Genomic DNA, 23,789 nt, shown 5'->3' with positions numbered 1-23,789 from the left:
TCCTGCAATTTATATATCCATTTTAAAACTTAGGAGTAGAAAGATGGAAAGGTTAAGTGACACACTGAAGGCCCAGAGACAGCTGCTGTCAGGGTGCAGGAGAGTGGAAGGGCAGAGGGACAGAAAGAGGAGTTGGGGGAGGTACTGAGACTTAGGGGGAGTGGAGCTGAGTCCAGCTACAAAGGAGAGTTCCTGCTGCTCCTGGACCCATTCCAGCCCCTCTAGCTTCCTGCTCACTGTTCCCGACCCAATTCTGGGTCCAGCAGGAACCACTCCAGACCCTCTGGGTCTCGCTCTTGATTCCACCTTCCTCCAGGCATACACAAATTTACATGAGGGTGAGTCCCCACAACATTGTCATTGCAGGAGCTCTAGCCCCTATGTCCTTTCCCACTCCTGGGTCTGGCATCACTGGTTGGTGTCAGGTCAGGATTAAAGCTCATAAATTCTTGGACCCTTATCCTGTACTCAAACAACTAGACCTTGCCTCTAACAATGAATTACAAGTCACCCAGCTAAGATGTTGGATATATCCCTTGGAAGAAGGGGTAAAAAAATCACGTGGACAGTTGATGAATTAAAGATATTTGGAACTAGGGCTAGATTTTTTTGTATCGTGTCACAATGTGCTTCATGTTATGGAGGCACCCTAGGATTCCATAATTAAAACTGCATTGCATTTTCCTTTGGAGTGGGGATTAAATCTGCTAAATAAACAGGAATTCTAATGAATAGGGAAAAGAAACCAAAAGCTGGCCGGCTCGGTGGCTCGCCTCAGTTACACTAAGGTCATAGGCACTAATTCATTGGGCTCAGTCCTCAGGTGTATTGAATTCATGCCTGGCATATCTAACAGAAATGAGGGGGGCAAAAGTTGCTCTGAGTTACCTTTATGCCTCCTCCGATCCTGAGCTTGGGGTGGAGAGACTGAATTAGCCCATGACATATATTACAGCAACCACAGGGCTGCTCTAATTTACACTCATTGAAACAATTCCCTAGGGGACCATTCTACTGGGTGGGGATTGGCAGAGCACCTCACTCACCAGTCCAACCCCCACCTTGGTCCCTTAGATATTCTTAGTTGCTCCATTAGAGAAGCTGCAAGGTCACTTTCCACCTCTCCAGCAATACAAAGCAATTTAATGGAGCCTGGGATCGGTCCTATTATGTTCTGCCTTTTTTTTTGTCTAAAAAGCATACTGAAACTTACATTACATAAAAATACAAAAATAAAACAAACCAAAAATTCACCCATCATGTACATGATCAATGGAACATAAGAAAATGGAGCACAGATCAATCTTGAATAATATATACAGGATACTTATGAGGTGAGATATTCAGCTTCAGGATTCCAAATGCTGAGGAATAATTTCAACTTGTCATGTTTGAGAACACAGTGTTTCTTAAAAGTATCAGATGTTCTGCATTTTAAATTAAAAAATGGACTTGAGTTTTTAAGTCCACACCATCAGCTTGGAATCTAGCACAGTTCAAAAACTGAAGTAGAAGTAAATAGATTCAGGTTCTACACCTGCCTGAAGACTTATGTGGTCTTACAATCACATTTTCCGATTATTTTAAATGCCCTTTTCTCCTGTAATGTTATGTGAAACACCTACACAAGTAAAGGGAAAACTGACTGCCCCTGGGGAAAACAGTGAAACTGACTATACACAAAGTGCTGTCAAATGCACAAAGCAGAGAAGTAGGAAACATTTTTTTAAATAATCTCTGTGTATTAAAGAAAATAATTATAGTGCTTTTAAATGTCACATGTAAATTAAATTTTAAAAACATTTTGCAGAGAAGTGTGGTTTTTAAGTTGACACTGTCTTTGTAAAACATTGCACTCTAGCTCAGGGGTGGGCAAACTTTTTGGCCCGAGGGCCACATCTTGGTATGAAAATGGTATGGTGGGCCATGAATGCTCATGAAATTGGGGTTGGGTGCAGGAGGTGGTGCGGGCTCTGGGGTGGGTGTGCCGCTCTGGGGTAGGGCCAGAAATGAGGAGTTCAGGGTATGGGAGAGGGCTCCGGGCTGGGACAGGGGGTTGGGGTGCGTGGGGGAGAGGGGAAAGGCTCCAGCTGGAGGTGCAGGCTCTGGGGTGAGGCTGGGGATGAGTGATTTGGGGTGTAGGAGGGTGCTTCAGGCTGGAACCAAGGGGTTCAGAGGGCAGGAGAGTGCTCCAGGCTGGGGTAGGGGGTTGGGGTTCGGGAGAGGGTCAGGGATGCAGGCTCCAGGTGACGCTTACCTGAAGCAGCTCCTGCAACCGGCAACATGTTCCCCTCCAGCTCCTATGCAGAGGTGTGACCAGGTGGCTCTGTTCGCTGCCCCGCAGGCAACGCCCCTGCAGCTCCCATTAGCAACAGTTCCCAGCCAATGAGAGCTGCGGGGGTGGCGCTTGGGGTGGGGGCAGTGCGCGCCGCCCCTGGCTGCCCCTAAGCATAGGAGCCATAGAAGAGACATGCTGCTGCTTCCAAGAGCCTTGGCATGCACGCGCAAAGCGGCCTTGGATCCCGTTCCCCATCTGGAGCACAGGAGCAGGGCAAGCCCCAGACCCCGCTCCCTAACAGGAGTTTGAGGGCCAGTATAAACCAGCTGAAGGGCTGGATGTGGCCCCTGAGCCGTAGTTTGCCCACCCCTGCTGTAGCTAGTCCATTGAGGTGTGATTACTTGATATTTCAATTGCTGTAAAATTATTATTATTTTATAAATATAATGTTCCCATCCTGAGTGTAGGAATGACAACACTTTCCAAAGAAGCTTCACACTGTCAAAACTTATCAACTGGACACAACCCTTTAATTTAATTGAAAATTAAATAAATAAATAAATCGAGGGCTTTATTAATGCTTCAAGCATGTAGGTCTCTGTTTTTTAGAGAGGGAAGGTGGATAAATTTGTCTATTTGTCTTGTAATGAATAGACTAATGGCACTCTCCTGAATAAGCAACTAATTGCTTACTGAAGTATAGAGGTTCAGTAGATAATTCACTGTGAATGCTAGGTTTTTAGTAATTGGCATTATTTTATAACTGTTTATTCTCTTTGCCTTGAAGTGGTTTCAGATCCAAAAGTTGGGATGAATACCATGTGTAACAGAAAAGATGTAGAAGTAAATGAAACCAGTGACGTGGGCGATTTAGCAATTTTACATTTCTGTTATTAGTATTTACAATACTGTACTACAATGGATTGACTCTCCACTTTTAGCACAATGCTCCAAGACCTGAGCATGCAGGGTTTTGAATTTTAAAGCACACTGATTTTTCAAGGTCATTCCTCGGAATAAATGTGGCAGAATAGACTATTGTCATGTCATGCCAGGGATCTTTACCATTTCCCCCACTATTTTAAAAATGATATACTGCAACTCAAAAAAACTATAACCTCTGCTTTACTTCAGAAAGTACAATTTAAGTGTTGGAGTAATCTGATAATGAACACTAAGAAAAATATTTGAAACTAGAAAAGGCCATATAGTCCATTGAGACTCATTTTATTCCATATATACTTTCCCCAGAATATCATCAAATTGTTACCAGAAAGAGTAATGTTATCCATTTGTCTAATGCCACTTCTGGGTATTATGGTGATAAATATCTAAATGTTGGAGAACTAGCTCTCTTTCACAGCACTATTTCGGGGGGCGCGGAGGAAATAACTTAAATGCTAGTGGGCTGGATAGTGAGAGAAATTCAATCCTAAATGAAAAATATGACAATACTGATATGTACAGATAAAAACAGTCTCTCAAAATTCCCTGGAGATAAGCTTCCAATCCCAAGACTTTCAGAAAATAACCTTACCTTTGATATACTATTTCAGGACCAATGCAGGAGACGATATATGACTTCTGGAGAATGGTGTGGCATGAGAACACAGCCAGCATAGTCATGGTAACAAATCTAGTGGAAGTAGGAAGGGTAAGTAATTTTTGCACTTACAATAATGAAAGACTTTTGAGATGTTTACTTTTGGATATTAAATAACAGACCCACAAGATGCTTGTACACAGACTATAACACATAAAATATTTACCGCTTCTTCTACTAAAAGGTGTATTGTTAATTAATTTTAAGATGGCTTGAAGGCTTGGTTTTGATAATATTTCATAACATTTGGCCAACAGAGGCAAAGTATTATAACTTTATGTGCACCTAATTATTAATACTTACAATAAGCATCAAGGAAACCCTTCTGAGGCAATTTACATAGTCTTCTTTCAGATTAATTCTGGACCTGATTGTTCAGACAAGAGATTAAACTCTGAGACTGCACATGTTGCACAGAGCTGTGCTGTGATACATTAGATAAAATCCATCATGTTTTTATTCCCCTGTCCCCTCCCTACCCTCTGTAAAAAATGACTCGCCCTCTTAACCAGGAACTTAATCAAATTGCATGTCCAGGTCATAATCCTGTGCTTACTTGAGCTTCTAGGGGTGGCTCAGCATAGACATGACTTAAATTTGCTTGCATGTGGGAATAATAAGAAGATGTTGTTTTACCCTGTGCACTGTAAATGGAACAATTAGCCTAACTCACAAGTGCACTGAAATCAGAAAATAGAATCAGTGGGCTGACCAGGAGGTTTTATTCATGAATTGATTTATAAAGAAAAAAGTGGAGTTAGTCACTTGATACTTCACCTTTTTCCATACAGATTGCTTCTGAAGAAGGTCTCCTGGTAGGGTGTCCCGGTGGCCAGTTTTCAACCAGGAAGTTCGATCGAATAGGGAACTGGACAGTGTTCGGTCAAGTCTACTGACCAGACACCCAAAGTCCAGTTACTGCAGGCGGGGGAGGTGGGGAAGCACCAGGTCATCACGTGTGACAGCCCCTATGCAGACGTGGCTGCCTCCTACCTATGTTGGGCTGCTGCAGCACCCAGCCGCAGCTCCACAGGCGAGTCCCTTCTGACCCAGCTGTAGGGGGAAGAGGAACAAATGGGGTTGGGGAGGTAGGAGTGGGCTCTAGGGGGAAAAGGAGGGGCCTCAGGGGAAGAGGTGGGATGGGGGAGGAACCTATACTCCTGCTGGAGTTTCCAACTTTTAAATATTACGATGTTGGCAACCCTATCTCCTGGTCATGTCTTTGTTGCTAATATGATTTTCAGCAGGTATTCAAAAGAGCCACTCTCTTTTTAAAACACACCAATAATGGACCATTTTATTTTACTACTGGGTCTCTGTGCTAGCATCAGATCTTAGCTAGGATTTTCTAAGGGAAATTCAATAAGAGTAGAGCACCTAACTTTCCTATGTCTCATTGAAAATCGTAGCTGAAATCAGCAGAAACTGGCTACTCTAAATCCAGCATTTTCATTAACTGCTGAAGTATGGGGAAACAGTACATACATTCTGCTGTGAGCCAAAATGGTTTTGATGCATGTTTTTAATTTCTTGGTAATGAGGTGGTTGACATTTTCTGCTGAAAAATGTTTGTATTATAGGGAGATCAATTTTTAAATATCATGCATCAGATTGTCAGATCTAGCTTTTTGTTTGCAAGTTCAGTTTTACATTCTCAGTTTATTGTACTTGTATTTTGAGTCTATGGTTAATTGTTAGTTTAAATCCTACCATTTAGACATCTCGGTGTCTCAGACTGCCCACAGATCAAGTACCAGTACTGTACTTAGACATCAAAATGATAGGATTTGTGACTGCAATTAACACCAGCTACAAAAACACAGGTACCATTAATTGCCGAGGCAAAAAGAAAGACTAGGTTGAGGCCACTTAAAAAATCCAGTCCTGTGAATCAAATATAGGCTTAAACAATGTGACAGCCACACTTGCATTCAAACCAAAATTAAAGAAATATATTTGTAATAGTACACTCTTAAGTATACTTAATTTGTTGCAGCTTTATCTAGAAATCCCTCAAGAAGGGATATTTCCCCCACCTTAGGGCTTGTCTACATGAGGATACCCAGAAAATTTATCCCGTTTAACTAAAGCGGTGAATTTGAAGTAAATTAAACTGCATTAAACCCTGTATGTACACTGTTAATTCAGAAGTTAGATGGCCTTAACTTGGTTTAGTTTAGTTCACTTTGGAAGTCAATTAAACTAGACTGAATTAAGGCCCCTTCATTTCTGAACAAGGGCATTCACAGAGGGGATTAATGCAATTTAACTAACTCACTTCAAATTCACACCTTTTAGTTAATTTGTATTAACTTTCCTGGATGACCCCATGTAGACAAGCCGTTAAAGACAAAAACAGTTTATCAGATGAAACAGTATATTATTATCTTAGAATCAGCTTTCTGCCGCATAAACTCAAGTGGACTATCAGGTTTCACCCAGAGGAGAGAGTGAAGATCTTGGTCATATCCTTCAGCCCTCAACAATAGTTCTTACTAACTCAACACATCCCCTCAGCAACTTCTGCTGTCAGGGGCCCCATTGTGCTTCTGCACAGGTAAAAGCAGAAATCCCAAAGACAGGCAGGCAGGCAGGCTTCAGTACCATCATGCATCCTACGTCATGCAAATCCTGTAGGGCCCACGGTACAACAGTCCACCTGGGATACAAAGTTGCAGCTTATCGAGATATAGATCCACTCGATAAGGGAGCAGTGATACTGTTTTTAAAAAGGAATGAAAACTGTATTTTAAGAACAGTGAGATTATGACACGCAAAGAAATGTAGTTAATAGCCCCTGAGCTTTGCCCTGTAAGTGATCACATTCCTAAAATGGGGCTGTCATCCCCAAGGAGTTAAATTACAAACATGCCATCTGTCTCTCAACACCGAGCACAAAGGGCTGTGCTACTTTGATTATTAATGAGTTTAATGGGGCTCTGTCCTTGAATTGTGGTCATCATTTTCTGTTTTGACAACAGGGCAAATTCCTGCAGGGCAAACCCAGTAACCTTTCCTGACTCTGAAGTTTTACTTTTTTGTTGCATTTGCAAGTATTAGATTTACAGATTTGCTTACAGACCACTTGTTCTATTTAAGTTGAAAAGCAAGGGAAAGTACCTTATTTTTAAGGAAAGAAGAACACCTATTTAATATGTACCTCACATAAATGTGCGTCCTTCATGAATTAATCATTAAGAGGGGGTGTGTGTATTTGTTTACCAAGACTGGCTGGATGGTCATTAAATCAGTTCTGCGCACTTGCTTTTTGCCCTGGAGCATTATACATCAGGGCTGTTTTAATTGCTGGTGGAGGAGCCACCATGAGGCTTTCCCTAATGCAAGCACCTGCTGCAGATGACTCATTCCCTGCATTCCCCTCCAGCAGGGTCAGGGTACATCTGCCAATACCTGTCATTATCTGAGACACACTTGTCAGAATCGTGCATCCCTTTAAGCTCTTGTGTGTTCCAGCAAGGGACCCTTGTCAGTTTTTCTGGCACCTGCAGACTGCTGTGCACCTGGTATTTAAATGGCACAGAAATCTGTTTTGACTGTTTTCCCTCTTTAATGAACCTACTTGAGGGACATTTAGCTCTTTATCTAGTAGCCTGTTACCCAGTCACTCACATTTGCATTGTTTGTGTGGAGACTCAAAACTCACTTGTGTTGTTATATCAATCCATCTGCCAGAAGTCTTATCACAAAATCTGCAAGGCTCCCAAAGGAGACTTTTGCACTGGTAATTTAAGCTAATGATTTCTAAACATATTTAGTTAGAATGTGACTGTTTATTAAAAATCTAAATGAGGTCTCACAGTCGTTTAGGAAAATCATTGTTGAGTTTCCATGAACAGTTCTTTGATAACAGGTGATGAAGTGGTTTGAGGCAAAGAGAGGTTAACACAGATGTGAGAGCCTCAACCAAAAAACTACAAGTTCTTTAATAGCATGTATAAAAAATCTGTTTCCTCATTAGGTTGGTATTGGCCAGATTTTTCATTTAAAATGAGGTTTTGCATACAAGAAATGACACTCCGCTTAAGGAATAAGATGCAGACAGTTTTAGTGCCAGAATCAAAGTTTTCCAAGCCACTGACTAGGGGGTAGAAAATAAAGCCAAGACCGCATAAAAATGCTCCAGAGAGACAAAGCTATTCCAGAATAGTAGGCTAATCTGAGAGACCTCTAATTTTCTGTGTTTAAACTGTGTAACTACGAAGTTGTTTAATGTGAATCAAGTTATTTTCCTGAGTTGGAGTTAGCTTAACATGGGGGATTTTTCTTCTAGAAACTGGTATGTTTATCCCAAAAAAATGTGGATGATTAGCAAACATAGACAACAAATCATCATTGTCAGTTCTCAAAGACTGCATGTAAAGCTCGATCCTCCCATTGAAGTCAACGGGAGCCGCTTCATTAACTTCAGTGGGAGTTGGATTAGGCCCTTACATCAGAATCATATTGGCCAAAGTCCCCTTCTGATTCTTGTTGGAGCCCTGTATAGAATCTCACACCTTGAAACATCACTTCCTTCGCAAAAGCTTTATGGTGAAGGTTTGGAAAGCTGGAGAGTTCTGCTCATGTACCTGTATCAGTTTCTTGTAATCTCCTTTTCACTCGTTGAACTGTTACTTATTTTTTGTTAGGCATCCAATTGGCTTGTCACATCACTTTACATTAGATTCTTTCAGGAGTCACTTTCCACACCCTTTTGCTTGATGGAGGAGTTTGGAAATAAATAAATGATGAAAGCAATGATGAAACTCAACAGAAGCAGCTGATATATAAATTCACTGCTAGTCCTCATGTTTTTCTATCATTATTTTAGTATCATGAAATATTCACCAACAGGTGGCAGCAGAAATAATTATGCAAAATAAAACCAAAGCAGAAGCATCATATTAGAAGCATAAAAGTTAATGATAGTGTCACAGTTATTATCAAGAACTAAAGCCAGCAAGTTCTGACAATATTTATCTACAGTACACAAAAATTAGTTTGGAAGCAGGCAGGGTTCCAATAATGTAACATACCTGAGACATACACACAGAGCAAGGAAATGAATAGTTAAGCCAGTAACCCTCTACTCCTTCCCCTGTTCTCCTCTACTCCTTCACGCATACCTTATCTTTACCACAGCCACTGTATACAACAGACTATGCGTTGCAACCTTAATTCTGCCCCTCTTCCACACATATGCCCACACTCCTTTATTGGATTATTTTTCCCCAACAATAGTAGCCATGGTTGCTTGATGTAGTAGTTAGTTGTACTGGGACATGGCAGTTTAGTGTTTGCAGAATGGCAATTGAAAGTGATGACGATAGGCTGGCATCCTTATGAGCGCAGAGTTAAGGTTGCACTACATGATCTGTGTTGTGTGGTAGTTGTGGTAATAATAGGGTATGGAGGGAAGAGTAGGGAGTACGTGCAGTTAGGTATTTTAACTTTTCATATCCTTGCTGTTATGGATTTGTCTTGGGTATGTTATGTGTGTAGCAATCTTAACTATTTCACAGAAATGTTTTTGAGGTATTAATATCCTAGAGTGTTTCAAAGTGTAAGTAAGAGTGGGTACATACGTGAGGCTAAGCAGAAGATTTTACCTGCCAGCAGCTGCATGTGAGCCCTTCTTAACCAGTGGCTGCCCAAGAAACTACTGTAGGGTAAAATCTGACAGGAAAGGGTGGTTCCTGTTAGAGAAGATTTTATGTATACCCAGCCCCCATCAATGAAATGTCCATGCACTTGGCACTCATCAATCAAGCTTGGATGCACAGCACATACATTTTTAATTATAACGTGAATAATGGTTAAAAATGACCCCAAGTCCATAATCTGTTTTGTTTTTTTTTAATTCATTACACCAGATCTACTCAGGATCCACATATTTGCCATTTTTTGTTTAAACAGACATTGGTTCATAAAAGATATCCATCAACAGTGAAAAGTAGGACTGCCAAGGACAAATATCAGCCAGATCACAATTCCAAAGACATTGTATTATACATGTATAATGAGAAACCAGACACAAACTACATGTAAAATTTAATAGGCATAAAACTAATCATGTGTGAAATTTCACACCAATTAGCCACCCACTTTTAGAGTAAAACGGGAGTTATAGCCCATATTTGCATAGAACTCTAACCATAAAGCTTCTACCAAGCACCTTCATAATACTGCATTTATATTGCATTTCATGTGCAGAAGGATCCCAAAGCACTTTTAATACATAATGTATGCAAACTATACATGAGGTTCATTTAATCCACTACTGAAGTGCAGCCACTGCTAGGGTGAAACACAGTAACTGTTTAACAGCACACAAAATTCTACATTAATATTTAGGTTAAAGTGTAGAATATTTTATCTAATTGAAACTGCAGGGAAATTTAATAAGACATAATTTCACAGGTTGGAATTAGTTCTGGACATTGGGGTTAATACACTTGTTCTTATGAGAAGTGTCATAGATTTTTTAATGACCATCAATGACTAAGATTTCTTTTATCTCTGAAGATGGAAACAAAAATATAGAGATGGGGAAAAACAACAGATGCATTAAATCCAGTCTCTGACTCCAGGCCCTATCTAATCTGTGCTGTACAACTAAAAATATTGTAATTCCCCATTTAGTATTTATTTTATTCGTAAATATATTTTTTCCTGGTAACTTCTATACATAGTGGTGGTGGTGGTAGTTGTTTTTAACAGAACATGATGGCAGATATGTTTTTTAACAGAATCCCAAACTAAAAAATTAGAAAATCTCGTAGTTTAAAACTATTGTTAATCTGGCAATCAGGGAATAACGTTCTATGTCTAGCAGTCTAAACACATTTCTGCTTTCTAAACTTATAACCTGAAATAACAAGTTAGCCTTATTCCATCATGCTTAGCAGGGAAGGAGTCCTCAGGGGAAAGAATTGACTGTTACTCTCCAGGAAACTAGAAGGACTCTTTTGTAATAATTGAATAAAGATGTCCACAAATCAACAACGTGTGCCTCATTGAGCAGAGCAGCAGCATACATGTGCACAACATTGTCTGGTGTAACTTCAAGCAAAGATGAATTTAGTTTTCAGTGTTTTGTTGCATTCCCTTGTTTGCAGTAGAACGGATGCTCTAGAAAATATTCCTCAATTGAGATGAATATCTTAATTCTCACTAATCCAATTTAGACAGATCAATTTGAGAAGTAAACACTAGTGGTTTAAGGAAACACAAATATATGGATAAATGTGTTGAGGGAGATGTGTTGGAGCACATGCACAGAGCAAAAGTTAAAGGATGTAAAGATGAAAGCTCACCTTTTCACTGCCTTGAGCATCTGGTCTTACGTACTTATATGACCCTCATCACCATAAAATATCTGCATGTCTTACAAGCTGTAATGTATTTAGCTTTATAACATCCTTGTGAGACAGGGAAATACTACTGTCCTCATTTTTCAGATGGAAAACTGAGGCTCAGCTCCTCAAAGGTATTTAGGCATGTAATTCCTGTTGATTTCAGTGGGAGTTAATTGCCTAAATACCTTTGAGGGTCTGGGCCAGAGAGACTAAGTGACTCGCCCCAGGTCACACAGGATACACCACAGTCTGTGGTGGAGCAGGGAATTGAAGTCCCAGGCTAATGGTCTAACCACTGGACTATCCTTCCTCTTTCCACTGGACTACAATCCATAAATGTAATGATCCATTGGACCATCCTTCCTTATGATGCTGCTTTGTGCTTGACCAGTTCTCTAGGACCACTCTTATTTGCATAAACCTTTAATGGCCACAGGGGTCAAAATCACCCCAAGAAAAGCAATGACATAGAGGCATCCAGCCACACCAATTTCTTCATGCTGTACAAGCAAAGGGGAGAAGGCATGTGGCATATGAACCGTTTTGTCAGCTCTAAATTGGATCATCTTAGAAATAGTATGATCTTCCTTGGGCCCGCTCACCCTGTTTTATGGCTAGATTATGCCAGCAGTGCAGCACAAAGCAGCCACACCGCACCAGAAGCCCTAGGCCATCATATAGATTTTAGTGAACTAGATAACATTCTGGTTTTATTTTTTAATAAATCATTTTGGCTCCAGTCCTGCAACCATTTAAGCATGTGCTAAACTTTATGTATGTTTACTCAATGTGCCGAATGTTAAGCAAGCACAGAAGAACCTCCTTCTGATCTACCCTAAGGCCTTTCACATTAATGTAAAGTGTATTCAGCAAAATAGTGTAAATCGGAATCAGGTCCATAAATGTTTGCTGCATCAAGACCTTTAATGGTTTGAAGTAAATACCTTTACAATGAGGACAGAAAAGATTTAACATAACTGTAAAAAACACTGCTAGTAAAAATACCAAAATGTGTAGGTCAAAAATTTTAACAGAGCCTCATTAGTTTACATCTGGATACATTTCTTCGGTTTTTGTGAAAATATTTGGAACATATTTTAAAGTACAAGTCGAATAGAATGATACAGATATATCTATCTATATTTATATATATATGATATACCTAAACCTTCTATATATATGTATATATAGTTAAAATAAATATTAAATGTATTATAATTGGTTTTCATACAGCAAAATAAAAACACCAATTAAAATAGGTTTTCGCACCATAAAATACTGATAAATGTCAGCCACAGGATAGAGAATACAATTTTCAATGCTCATATAAGTAGAACAAAGATTGAGAAGTAGCTTTGAGATTATCCCACATTCGTTTCCATTCACATTGCCAAATAATACAGGTGTACTCCCCTTAGAAGGTAAAAGTGTGATTGGAGGGATGTCAAGACAGCTCTGTGGGCATAAAACCCCAGGTGCATTTGTCCATCTGTTACATATGTATTTATTTTACTAATAGCTTTTGGGATATGTAAGCAGATCATCATCTACTTACATCTCAAAGACAGCAAAATGGGGTAACATTAGAGCCTAAATGATAAAGATAACGGTCGCAAGTTGTGCTCACTAGTAAATATGGCAAACAAAATGGGAGGCATATAAACAGTGAAATGGAATAGTGATTCAGCTTGATTGCTTTGAAACAGTGTATATGGCCTTAGGCAAGTAACATGCTTTGAAACTATGGCCATGAAAAGCAAGAACCAGAATTCACTCATCTTTGGAATAGGAACATTACAGAACTGATATGTGAACTGGCAGGGAAATAAACCTCATAGTTAGTATTCAGCAGTTTAAATAACACTCACTGATCATTCAGATTTCCTAATTTGCTTTGATTCTAAAATATTCTTAACAAGATGTCATATAGCTAGCTATTGCCTGTGCACTGCATGGCTTATTGTTAATGTGGGACAGGTTTATACATTCTAATTTAAAATTAATCCTGAACTAAGTAAAGATAATAAAATAGACATAAAATTTGAAACGGAATTTCATGGAAGTAAAATGAAATAGCCATCTAAAGTCATCTGTGAAAACTTTTTATACTTTTTACTGCTGTAAATCAGGATAACTAATATAACTTTTATTTTACTAATTTGAAGAAAAAGAAGATCAAATAAGTGTAAGAATTCCACTAATTATAATGATTAGATATGTGTCTCAAATCTCTAGACTCTTTTGAAAATCGCAGTCAAGGTATCTGAGTTATATTCCCAGCTCTGGTGCAAATTTGCTGTTTGATCTTGGGCAAATCAGTTATCTACCTGTGCCTCATTTTACACACCTGTAAAATAGTTAAGAACACTAGTGTTGTAAGGCTTAATTAATGCTTACAGTGTGCTTTTGGATCCCCATACGAAAGGCTCAGTACAAATGCAAGGTATTATTCTTTCTATTGTTCTCTTATATTCTGCTGGTGCAGGTATCACACTCACGAAGGCAGACAAATTCCTCCGGTCTGCCTGAAGTGAGGTCTCAAGGCTGAAAGATGCCTCCAACGTCCGCTGCACTGGGGACCAGAACTGGCCAATAAAGACCCCAAAGTGGCAGTATCAGTATAGCAGGGCAGTTGCAACTCACCTGTGAGATGCACTACAATTCAACACCTATCCAGGACAGTCTCCTCCGATTGATTGCCCTGGCTGCCCTAACTCAGTTCTTAGGCCTGAGTGCTAATAGCAACATACCACATGTTCTCCCCTTGAGGGGATGAATCTGGCGATTGTCTTTAGAACCAATGTATAATGTTTAGCATATAAACATATAGCATATAGTTATCTTCTCCCAGCCTGTGAAACACATAGCAGAGTCAGTTGATGGCTACAGCTGCAGCCTTGGCATTGTTCCCATAACTCATGCACCCCTCTTCCACCAGAGAGAATTGTCAGGGGATTGTGTTGTCATGGACCTATCAGCACTACTCCCAATCTGCCCCACATCCAAAATTCCCTGTGCGGTGGAAAGCAAAAAGCCTTTATGTGGCAGAGCTGCATGGAGCACTGAGGTTCATAACCTCTGAACTCTACCACAACAGTTCCATTGGGTCATCTTAAATGAGAATTGTAAAGAAAACAAAATCCAGCCATTAAGACAAAAGAAAGGGGAAGTGTGCCTCACAAAATCTGCCACAGAAGTGGTCCATTTAAATGTTCCTATTCCTTAATCATAGTCCGGACTGTGTAGGCTGCACCTGTGACCTGAAGAAGAGCTCTATATAGCTTAAAAGCTTGTCTATATTCACCAATAGAAATTGGTTCAATAACTTTGTCTCTCGAGACTGCACCAAGTTAGAAACATGCATGTTTTCCTTCAGACCCAAGCAGTTTAGGTGAATCTATGTTTTAAATAGTTTATTTTACTAACCTTAGCTGTTTTGAGATGGCAGGAACCCATCTGAAAGGAGCTGAGCTAAAGTTAGAAACATGATGATCAGTAGTTGTGTTGTGACTAGGACCACTGCTGCAGCTGCTTCCTCTTTCATACGTGCCTTGGACATGTGTATGCATATCATATTTCACCTGTGAAAAAGCTACAGGCAGGAAGAGGAAATTAAGGTCAGAAACAGGGCTGTCAGTAGGCTGTACAAGTCTGGTGACAATGAGGAGAGATGCTTACTCTGCACAGGAGACAGGAGAACATCTTCACCATGTGGGGAAAAAAACTATTTCAAATAGTTCCCTAACAACAAATGTACAGGTTCATTCAGTTTGAGTCAGGGATTTGAACAAAACCAGTGGCCTGGATTATCAAATAGAATAGACATACAGATAAACAATGAACCTCCAATATGTTTCTGATGGCTTCCCTTTTCCTAGCTTCAGGGCTTTCAGAAAATCTTCTAAATGGAATTTTTAAAAAGTATTATAGACAGTAGAATAGAAGTACCAGCACTATGAACTGCATGCAGCTATTTTTAATATTTCAAATGGTGTGTGTTCATTGCTGGCAACATATATTTAGATACATTTCTCCAGTGAAGAATGAGACTAAATATAGTGCCTATTTTTATTACTGTTCTATTCATTTCCAGTGTAAAATTTGCAGTAACTTTTGTATGCAGCCAATCAAGAATTGTATATTTATGCAAAACTATGTACTTGCATATATTAGAAGATTAACATTTAATTTCCCCTTGGTGAGAGGAAGGGAGAAACATCATGTGTGAGATACATAATAGATGCTTGTCCTATCATTTAATGCACTACTGGAACATGCCCATATACAAAAGGGATGGTTGTGATATAAGAACCTGCATAGAGAAGAATAGAATTTAAATATTTAACTAATCAATGTGTAATGTTCCTCACCAACCATCTAATTGACAAAAATTGGAGAAAGGGGACCATTTTTCAGTACAGTAACTCCTCACTTAACACTGTAGTTATGTTCCTGAAAATTGCAACTTTAAATGAAACGATGTTAAATGAATCCACTTTTCCCATAAGATTTAATGTAAATGTGGGGGATTAGGTTCCAAGGAAATGTTTTGGGGGCAGACAAAAGGCATTATATATTGTACAATACTGTACTATACTGTGGTAGGGAGGTGCCCCTGGCTTACCCCTGGGGCTCAGAGCTGGGGGTTCAGGGTCTGGGAGGGAATTAGGGTGCAGGAGGGCGCTTAGGGTGGGGTGCGGGGTCTGGGAGGGAGTTAGGGTGCGGGAGGGCGCTTAGGGTGGGTTGTAGGGTCTGAAAGGGAGTTAGGGTGCGGGAGGGTGCTCAGGGTAGGGCTGTCGGAGGAGGATCAGGGCTGGGGCAGGCAGGAAGTGCAGAGCATTTACCTGGGGCAGCTCCTGTTTGGTGCAGGGAGAGTGCAGGTGGCTCTGCGCAGCACAGCATCATCCTCATGGCCACAATTCTGGGAGCTGCCTGTCTCCTGGCCCTCCCAGCAGGCAGGGCCACCCAGAACGCAGGGGCCTTAGGGGCTTCAGGGCCCTGGGCTAACAGGGCCCCGGGGCCGTGGCCTGCAGCTCTAAAGCCCCTTTCAGAATGCGGCCCTGGAGCATGGGCCGGAGGACTCAGGAGGAGCAGGGGCAACTGCGCAGCCAGCGGCCGGAGAGAAGCACCACTTTCCCCTTCAAAGCAACACTTCTATCTGTCCAGCTTTGAAGGGGAAAGTGGCGCTGCCCCTGCTCCTCCTGAGACCCTCGGCCCATGCTCGCAGGGCCACATTCCGAAAGGGGCTTTAGAGCTGCAGGCCAGGGCCCCGAGGCCCCCTTAGCCCATGGCCCTGCAGCCCCTAAGGCCCCTGCGTTCCGGGTGGCCCTGCCTGCAGAGGGTGGGGGAGGGAGCTTCCCTGCTCCTTCCCTCCCTCCCTCCCTCCCTCCCTCCCAGAAAGTCCTAAGCTCCGCCAAACAGCTGAAACTTGTGCAATGCTCCCTTGTAACATCAGCTAGATGACGTTATAAGGGAGCATTGCACAGCTTTAGTCTGGTATGTTCCCTAATGGAGCAGCAACGTAACTTGGAAACAACGTTAAGCGAGAGGACATTAAGCGAGGATTTACTGTATTTACAGGTACCTGTTTCTTCTTCACGTAGTGTCCCTAGGGTGCTCCACTTCCGCCCCCTGCTCCTTTGAATGGAGATTTCTCATAGTAGTGTCCGTTCAGCCTGTGCATACATGCTAGTCACTCAGCCTCATGCCCCATGCCGTTGTTACATAGCACTGTGAAGGCAAACCACCCTCAGTTCCTTCTCAACTCATAACTCAGGCTAAAAATGTGCTCTGGAAGTTGAGATATCTCAACTTTATTCTAGTACTTAGTTTATAGACGTTCTTAGTATTGGTGTAATTAGTAAGTAGTAGTAGCTTTAGCTTCTTCTTCGAGTAGTGTCCCTATGGATGCTCCACTGTAGGTGTATCTGAGCTTTCCCCTGTGCCTCTAATCAGAGAATTTTGGTAGCAGTATCTGTTCAGCTTCCATACGCACCCTCCCTCCTGGTCTGCTTCGAGGCTATCTAGCGCTGGCAGGCAAACCACCCTCAGTTCCTTCTCAACTGCCCTTTGCCTGAGATGGAATGAGTAGCAGTACAATTTACTTGTTTACTTTATATTTGATAGTGTTCGTTTATAATTGTTCTAATGCTCTGCAAATTCCTCTAGAAGAGGTGAAAGACTCTAACCATAAATTGCTGGACATACTACACACATCTTCCTCGTTGAGAATTGCCCTCCCAAACAATGAGGCGCTTTTAGACCCTGACAAGGTCATTAACCAAACACCAGCCTCTATTCCATCAATATATAAAGGGGCTGGCAAAAAAGTTTTACATGCTCGCCAAGCAGGCAGACTTTCTTTTCATGCACCCTCAGCCCACCTCTATAGTAGTGGACACTGTTAACGCATGGGGAAAGCAACATCACACCAAAACAACCCCCTATGATAGAGATTGTAAGAAGCTCAACCTGTTTGGGTGAAATGCATACTTCTCTGTGACTTTACAATTCAGAATGTCAAACTACCAAGCCCTAATGACTAAATATGATTATATGAACTACGGCAAACTTAGTGCCTTTATTGACCACTTGCCAGATACGCAAAAAGAGCAATTGCAACCATTAGCCAAGAGGGCCAGTTGGTAGCAAGAACAGCACTACAAATCACGGATAGTTCAAAAGGTTCTGCAGCTTCTAATCAAAGACTTTCCAAGTGGGTATCCAACTGCATTAATTCTTGCTACGAATATCATAATATTCAAGCATTTTGAGTAATATGAATTCACTATATAAGGTCCATTTCCACCTCTACGGCATTTCTTGAAAACTGCCCATTATTGAAAAATGTAAAGCTGCTAATTGAGCTTCTATACATACATTAGCTGAACATTACGCAGTAACTCATGATACTGCTTTCGATGCTGTGTTTGGCCCAGCTCTACTGTCTTCCATATTGTACTTGACTCCAAAGCTCCCTCCTCCTTAAAGGGGCATTGTTTGGTAATCATCTACAGTGAAGCACCTGTAGGAATACTTCTTGAAGAAGAAACAGTGGTTGCTCACCCTGTGTGGTAACTGTAGTTCTTCAAAATGCGTGCCTGTGGGTGCTCCGCTACCCACCCTCCTTCCCCTCTGCTTTGGAGTTCTCTGCTATAGGGCTTTGCAGTAGAGAAGGAACTGAGGGCAGTTTGCCCGCACACTGCTATATAACAATGGCACGGGGCATGAGGCTGACGAGCACGCATGCACGGGCTGAGCAGACACTGCTGTGAAAAACCTCTGATCAAAGGCATTGAAGGGACAAACGCACCTAGAGCAGAGCACATATCTCAAAGAACTACAGGGTTGAGTAAGAGTGAGTAACCATTTCATCACAATACACAACTCTCCTCATCCCAGCCATCCTCAGAAAGGTGACTAGCACAGAGGTGCTTCACATTTTAATTTTACATACTTTATGAAGGTTGTGCTAGGCTGAACTGGGGTGCACCAAACCCCGGCAGCTCTTGAATAGAGTTCATGCAAGCCGCCTCTCCTCTTTCCTTTCACTCTGATGAATTCCCCAAAGCCCACTGAAGTCAATGATTGTTCAGAGTCACACAGAGTCAGTCAGAATAGAATCTCCTGACTCCCAGTCCTGTGCTTTAGCTATGTGACCACCTCTGACAAGTTCTTTTGAGAAGTTAATTCTAAGTTGGGAAAATAGATGCTTTTTCTTTCCAACATTAGACAAACCCTTATGTCGGCAGCATGCATTGCCATTTTAAAAGAATGCAAGATATTTTTGAAACAAGTAACAACTGCAGGTGGAAGAAAAAATCCAGAGGAGCTTGAGTTTATTCAAGCTTCTATTTGTAGCTTTTCCCTCTGGATACTCCCTGACTTGGAAAGAACAAGAAATGAATGGTTATTGTAACTGAGCTATGCACAGTGTAAACATCATTCATGCTACACAGAAATTTGCCTTATTTTACTGAATATTATTCCCACCTAGAATCCCCAAACTGTCTTTAAGAAAGGTATGTCCTTTAAATCAGTGGTGAAGTGGTTAAAAAAAGAAGAAAAAGTAGGATAACTAACCAAGCTAAACTATATTCCCCAAATGAGAAGTTGGCAAACTCCATTTACCCACATTTACCCTCAGCTACGCTACTGCTTTAAATACACGGACCATTTCCTTATGTAAGCAGCCTGACTGTTTTATGTGTGGTTGAATTTGATATCATAAATCACTGCAAAAGGTACAGAACAGATTCAGATGCTGAAAAATATGAACCTTAAATTCTTTTGTATTTTAAAAGGTCAAATGCTGCAAATACTGGCCAGATGACACAGAGATATATAAAGACATTAAAGTTACCCTAATAGAAACAGAGCTCCTGGCTGAATATGTGATTCGAACATTTGCAGTAGAAAAGGTAAGTTTGGAAAACTGTATTTTCTGAATATGTTGTTGTTTTCCCATACAAGTTAAATACATGTACTTTTTGCCACTTTGGAAAGATCCTAGATTTCACTGGCTAACAGGCAGCCCATTTTTCATAGCAAATTACTTTTGGGTAGTCTTCCAGTGCTCCCTTATGGAAGATTAGATTTTCCCCTTTCTTTAAATGCAGATCCCTTCCGCCTTGCCCTGGCCCAGACTTGAAATGGAAACAGAAATTCCATTCCCTTCGGGCACTAGAGGAAGAGAGGGCTCTGACCCACCCATCAATGAAACAGGACATTGATGTGGTTTTCCTGTCTTCTGTTCACGACAATCAAGCCAGTCTGTGTCAAAAATAAGTCTTTTCATATACTGCTATTATTCAGACGTCTAGCATGATTATAACCCCTGTAGTCCACTGGTCCAATATATTTCCTGGTCTACAGCAGAATTCTTTTAGAATGAAATAATTTTTTTAACAAGACTTTAAGCAGGGGAGGTCCTTTACAAGCACAGTTACAAATGGCATATTGTATTGTCTTTTAGTTGATTTGAATAATGCCATTCATTTGGTTGTCACTTAATTAACAGGTACTGTATTAAAACCAGGTTGTTTCAGACAGTTTACAGCCTAGAGAGGCAACATATAAAACTACCAACGGGTGTGCTGGAAGCAGTGACAAAAGCAGCATGGTTCAATGCTGAGATTTAGCATGCGTTCTGGGTGTGCCGTGATTTTTGTTCACTCACTAGTGTGTCTTGAATATCAAATAAGTCATTTTCAGTTATGTATTCCTATTTGCCATGGCATCCGTTTTCTTTAAAACAAGGTTTTAAAGGTGTTCCCATCAAGTTACTGAATCAACTAATCTCAGTTTGTGTCAGAGCACCTTGTCCATGATCTCACAATACATGACAAAGGCAGATTCAGGAAGATGAGCAATGAATTTTTCCTATTACATTCTTCAGCCTAATTGTTAAATATATACCAGTCCAGCAAACAGAATCTAATATTAATAATACTTTTTCCTCGGCTCATTCAAACCTGTTGGCTCCTACTATTTAGATATTTTTTAATAAACAGATGAGAAGCGGGTGGTTAGACTTTGAAGAAGATGTGGTTTGGGTGATTTGTATTCATCAAGTTCTAAGCTCATGCTTTGAAGTTAGCTTTTCACTTCTTAGTCAGGACTGTGAAAAAAAGCCATGGAGGATTTTACAGTTACTCATGACCAAAAGCTCATGAATCAATGAATTGAAACAGATAGGGATAAACAATCCTATTTTATTTCAAAAAAAAAATTCTCCATTTGAAAATACCGCATTTAAGACATTAGTTTTTTAACAATAGGCAGCTTTTCAATAAGCTGATAAAGCAGCTTCTGTGTGGTTCTGAAAGGAATATGTTTGTTTTTCCCCCCCTCTGTTCTTTATTTTTTTAGTTTTCCTTATTGTGCAGAACAGTCAGGCCTACCCATATCCTCCACCATATACTCTTCTCTGAATTTAGATTGTATAAAATGTTTCTGACCTACTTAGTTATTCAGGTCATTTTTTTCTGTATGCTCCTAAAAGAAAACTAAGGAGTTTATTTGTTGGGGAGGGAGTTGATTGATGCATTTTAGAAAAGAAATGACAGTTTAGTTAATTTCAAGGTGTGATGGTTGTAATCCTGCTCCTGTGTAATTTAAGACTTAAAGAGATTTAAGCCCTGATCCTGCAAACACTTTCATATATGCTTAACTTTGTGCATATGAGTAGTTTTTCAGGAACTACTAGTCAATGGGACTAGCCATGTGTAACAGCAAGCAGCTGAGTAAGTGTTTCAGGAGCAAAGCCTAAATTATTAACAGTCTAGGGATAGTTTATAATATGACAGACTTTCCATCCCTTTGATTTCAAAGAAAAGGTGAAAAATATTGTCTTTCCAAGCTGAGCATATGCTTTCATGAGTCACACAGTTGTGATTCTGTTTTGGGTATAAAACTCAGTAGGGAGGCTACAGAGAGATGAAAATGGGTCTTTGTAGATACAATAAAAATAACTCATTATAGCAATAAGCTATATGCAAAATCCTGTCTAAAATAGTGGAACAATATCACAAATGGTAGACAAAAATTACACTTGAAATATTTAAGTGTGAATCCATTGGGTGTATACAGCTCACATTTTGAAGGTACATTGTCATTTGCACTTGCCAGACAAGTAAATGTGCTTGCAGACAGGCAGTCACATGTACATCTACCTATTCTGCATGTGCAAATGGAGGTTTTGCATGTGTAATGGATGTACACTTAAATTTTGAAGGTGCAGTTTAGGTGCTATGTTGACTAACAAATATAAAATCCTTGTGTAGACAGGGCAATTTATATTTTAACATATTAGGTGATAGAGTATCAGCCTCCCTGTTAATGTGTGTAAAAATATTGCCATGTCTACATTAGGGTTTAAACTTAGTTTAAAAACACATCTTTTTCCCAGTGAAGACATAGCCTAAAACAGAACACATTCAAATTTGGATATATTTTCCTAACCATTGCTTGTTCCTGTTGCAAACATACATGAACATTAGGTAATCTCTCAAAATGATCCATTCTCCTTAATTTCCAGGTCTCTGTCTCTCTGATCTTGATCCTGCTCCCACTCCCATTGAAGACAATTAAGGTTTTGCTATTAGCGTAAGGGGGAACAGGAATGGGCGCTCTGACACATTGCTTGTTTCCAACAGCCCCTTTGAGATGCAGATTTCCTAAGTGTTGGAAATCCCTGCCCTGGTTCTTGCATATTATTAATAAAGCTAAACAACAACTTTATACTACTTCATTACCATGCAAATAGAGTTAGGCCTTTTATATGCAAAGTAGTTCAAGACAGAGAAATATAGCCTTAAGAAGAAGAAACACAGAATACCAGATATTAAAATCATCAATATTCATTCCACAGCTAACCTTTATATCGGTCTAAGCTGGACACCACTTGTCACAATATTGTTTGCTTTTGAAATGTATATGGTGGCCTCTGGTGTATAGGTTTGTAAAAGACTATGTTATACTGGCAAATACACAGGGCTGCAATTTTACAGAGGAAAAAATAGATTTAATAAAATCCATCTACTTAACTAGATGCCCTACAGGTTGACATTGTAAATGACAGTAGCATTTGGTTTCTTGGCAAATACAATTCCAATAGGCCCTCTGTAGTTATGTCATGATATGCATTTACTACAGGTGTTAAATTACTAAGGGCTAAGCGGTGGTTAGCCCTTAGGTGGCTGAGCAGTGGAGAAGTAAAGAGCCTTCTCCCCATTTCCAGTGCTGCCCACATAACAGCCACCCAAACTGCAACCTTTGTGATTGGAGGAGCACACACAGGTGCTGCTACTACTGGGTGGCTTCCCTAGGAACAAGGAATAAGAGAAATGAACATCAGAAATTCTGGGGTGAAATCCTGACGTCACTGAAGTCAATGGGAGTTTGCCACATGATTTCTGTTCCTGGCTTTGTTGTTGATTTACTCCCTTAGCACTAAATTGTTAAAACTGTTTAGGTGCCTAAAGATGCAGGTGGGCATTTAGTGGGATTTTCAGAAGCACCTGAGCAGGTTAGTGTTAAACCAACCTATTTTATGCTAAGGTTTTGAATCCAGTTTAAAATCCACACCTCATCTTGCCTTTTAAAGAACTCCAGTAGTTTTTTTTTAAGCAAGGCCTAGGTTGTTAAACTCATGTTCAAACAAAGTCTCTCTCCTAATTTCTTCCCCATTTTCATTTCTACATTTTTTTTCTTCTTCTTCTTCTTCTTCTTGTTTATTTGATTCTGGACAGAGAGGTGCTCATGAAATTCGAGAAATCAGGCAGTTTCACTTCACAGGCTGGCCAGACCATGGCGTACCATATCATGCAACAGGACTGCTGGGATTTGTACGGCAGGTGAAGTCTAAGAGCCCACCTAATGCCGGCCCACTGGTTGTACACTGCAGGTAAACAAGATGAAAATGTCTGCTTTCCATTTTCCCACTAAGACTCTGGGCCTCATTCCTCCCCCACTACGTTGTGTAATCACTCCATAAGTAATTGAAGCCATAGGAGCTACTCATAATAAAGTACTAGGTAAAAACTTAAGA

The 23,789-nt window shown here is 40.4% G+C and overlaps 1 protein-coding gene across 7 annotated transcripts in view; it reads left to right on the top strand.

The window, feature by feature from the left end:
* Positions 1-23,789, top strand: part of PTPRM (protein tyrosine phosphatase receptor type M) — a 729,462-nt gene that overhangs the window by 682,649 nt on the left and 23,024 nt on the right. For all 7 annotated transcript variants that reach the window (XM_050942101.1, XM_050942100.1, XM_050942099.1 and 4 more), the window contains 3 exons: positions 3,835-3,932; positions 19,543-19,659; positions 23,491-23,645. In XM_050942101.1, coding sequence (XP_050798058.1) covers positions 3,835-3,932; positions 19,543-19,659; positions 23,491-23,645 — 370 coding nt within the window. The remainder of the gene's footprint in view (positions 1-3,834; positions 3,933-19,542; positions 19,660-23,490; positions 23,646-23,789) is intronic.

The sequence above is a fragment of the Gopherus flavomarginatus genome, chromosome 2 (assembly GCF_025201925.1).
Source record: "Gopherus flavomarginatus isolate rGopFla2 chromosome 2, rGopFla2.mat.asm, whole genome shotgun sequence".
In the NCBI taxonomy this organism is placed as follows: Eukaryota; Metazoa; Chordata; order Testudines; family Testudinidae; genus Gopherus; species Gopherus flavomarginatus.
Note: the sequence above shows the minus strand (reverse complement) of the source record. Positions and strands in the feature narration are given on the sequence as shown.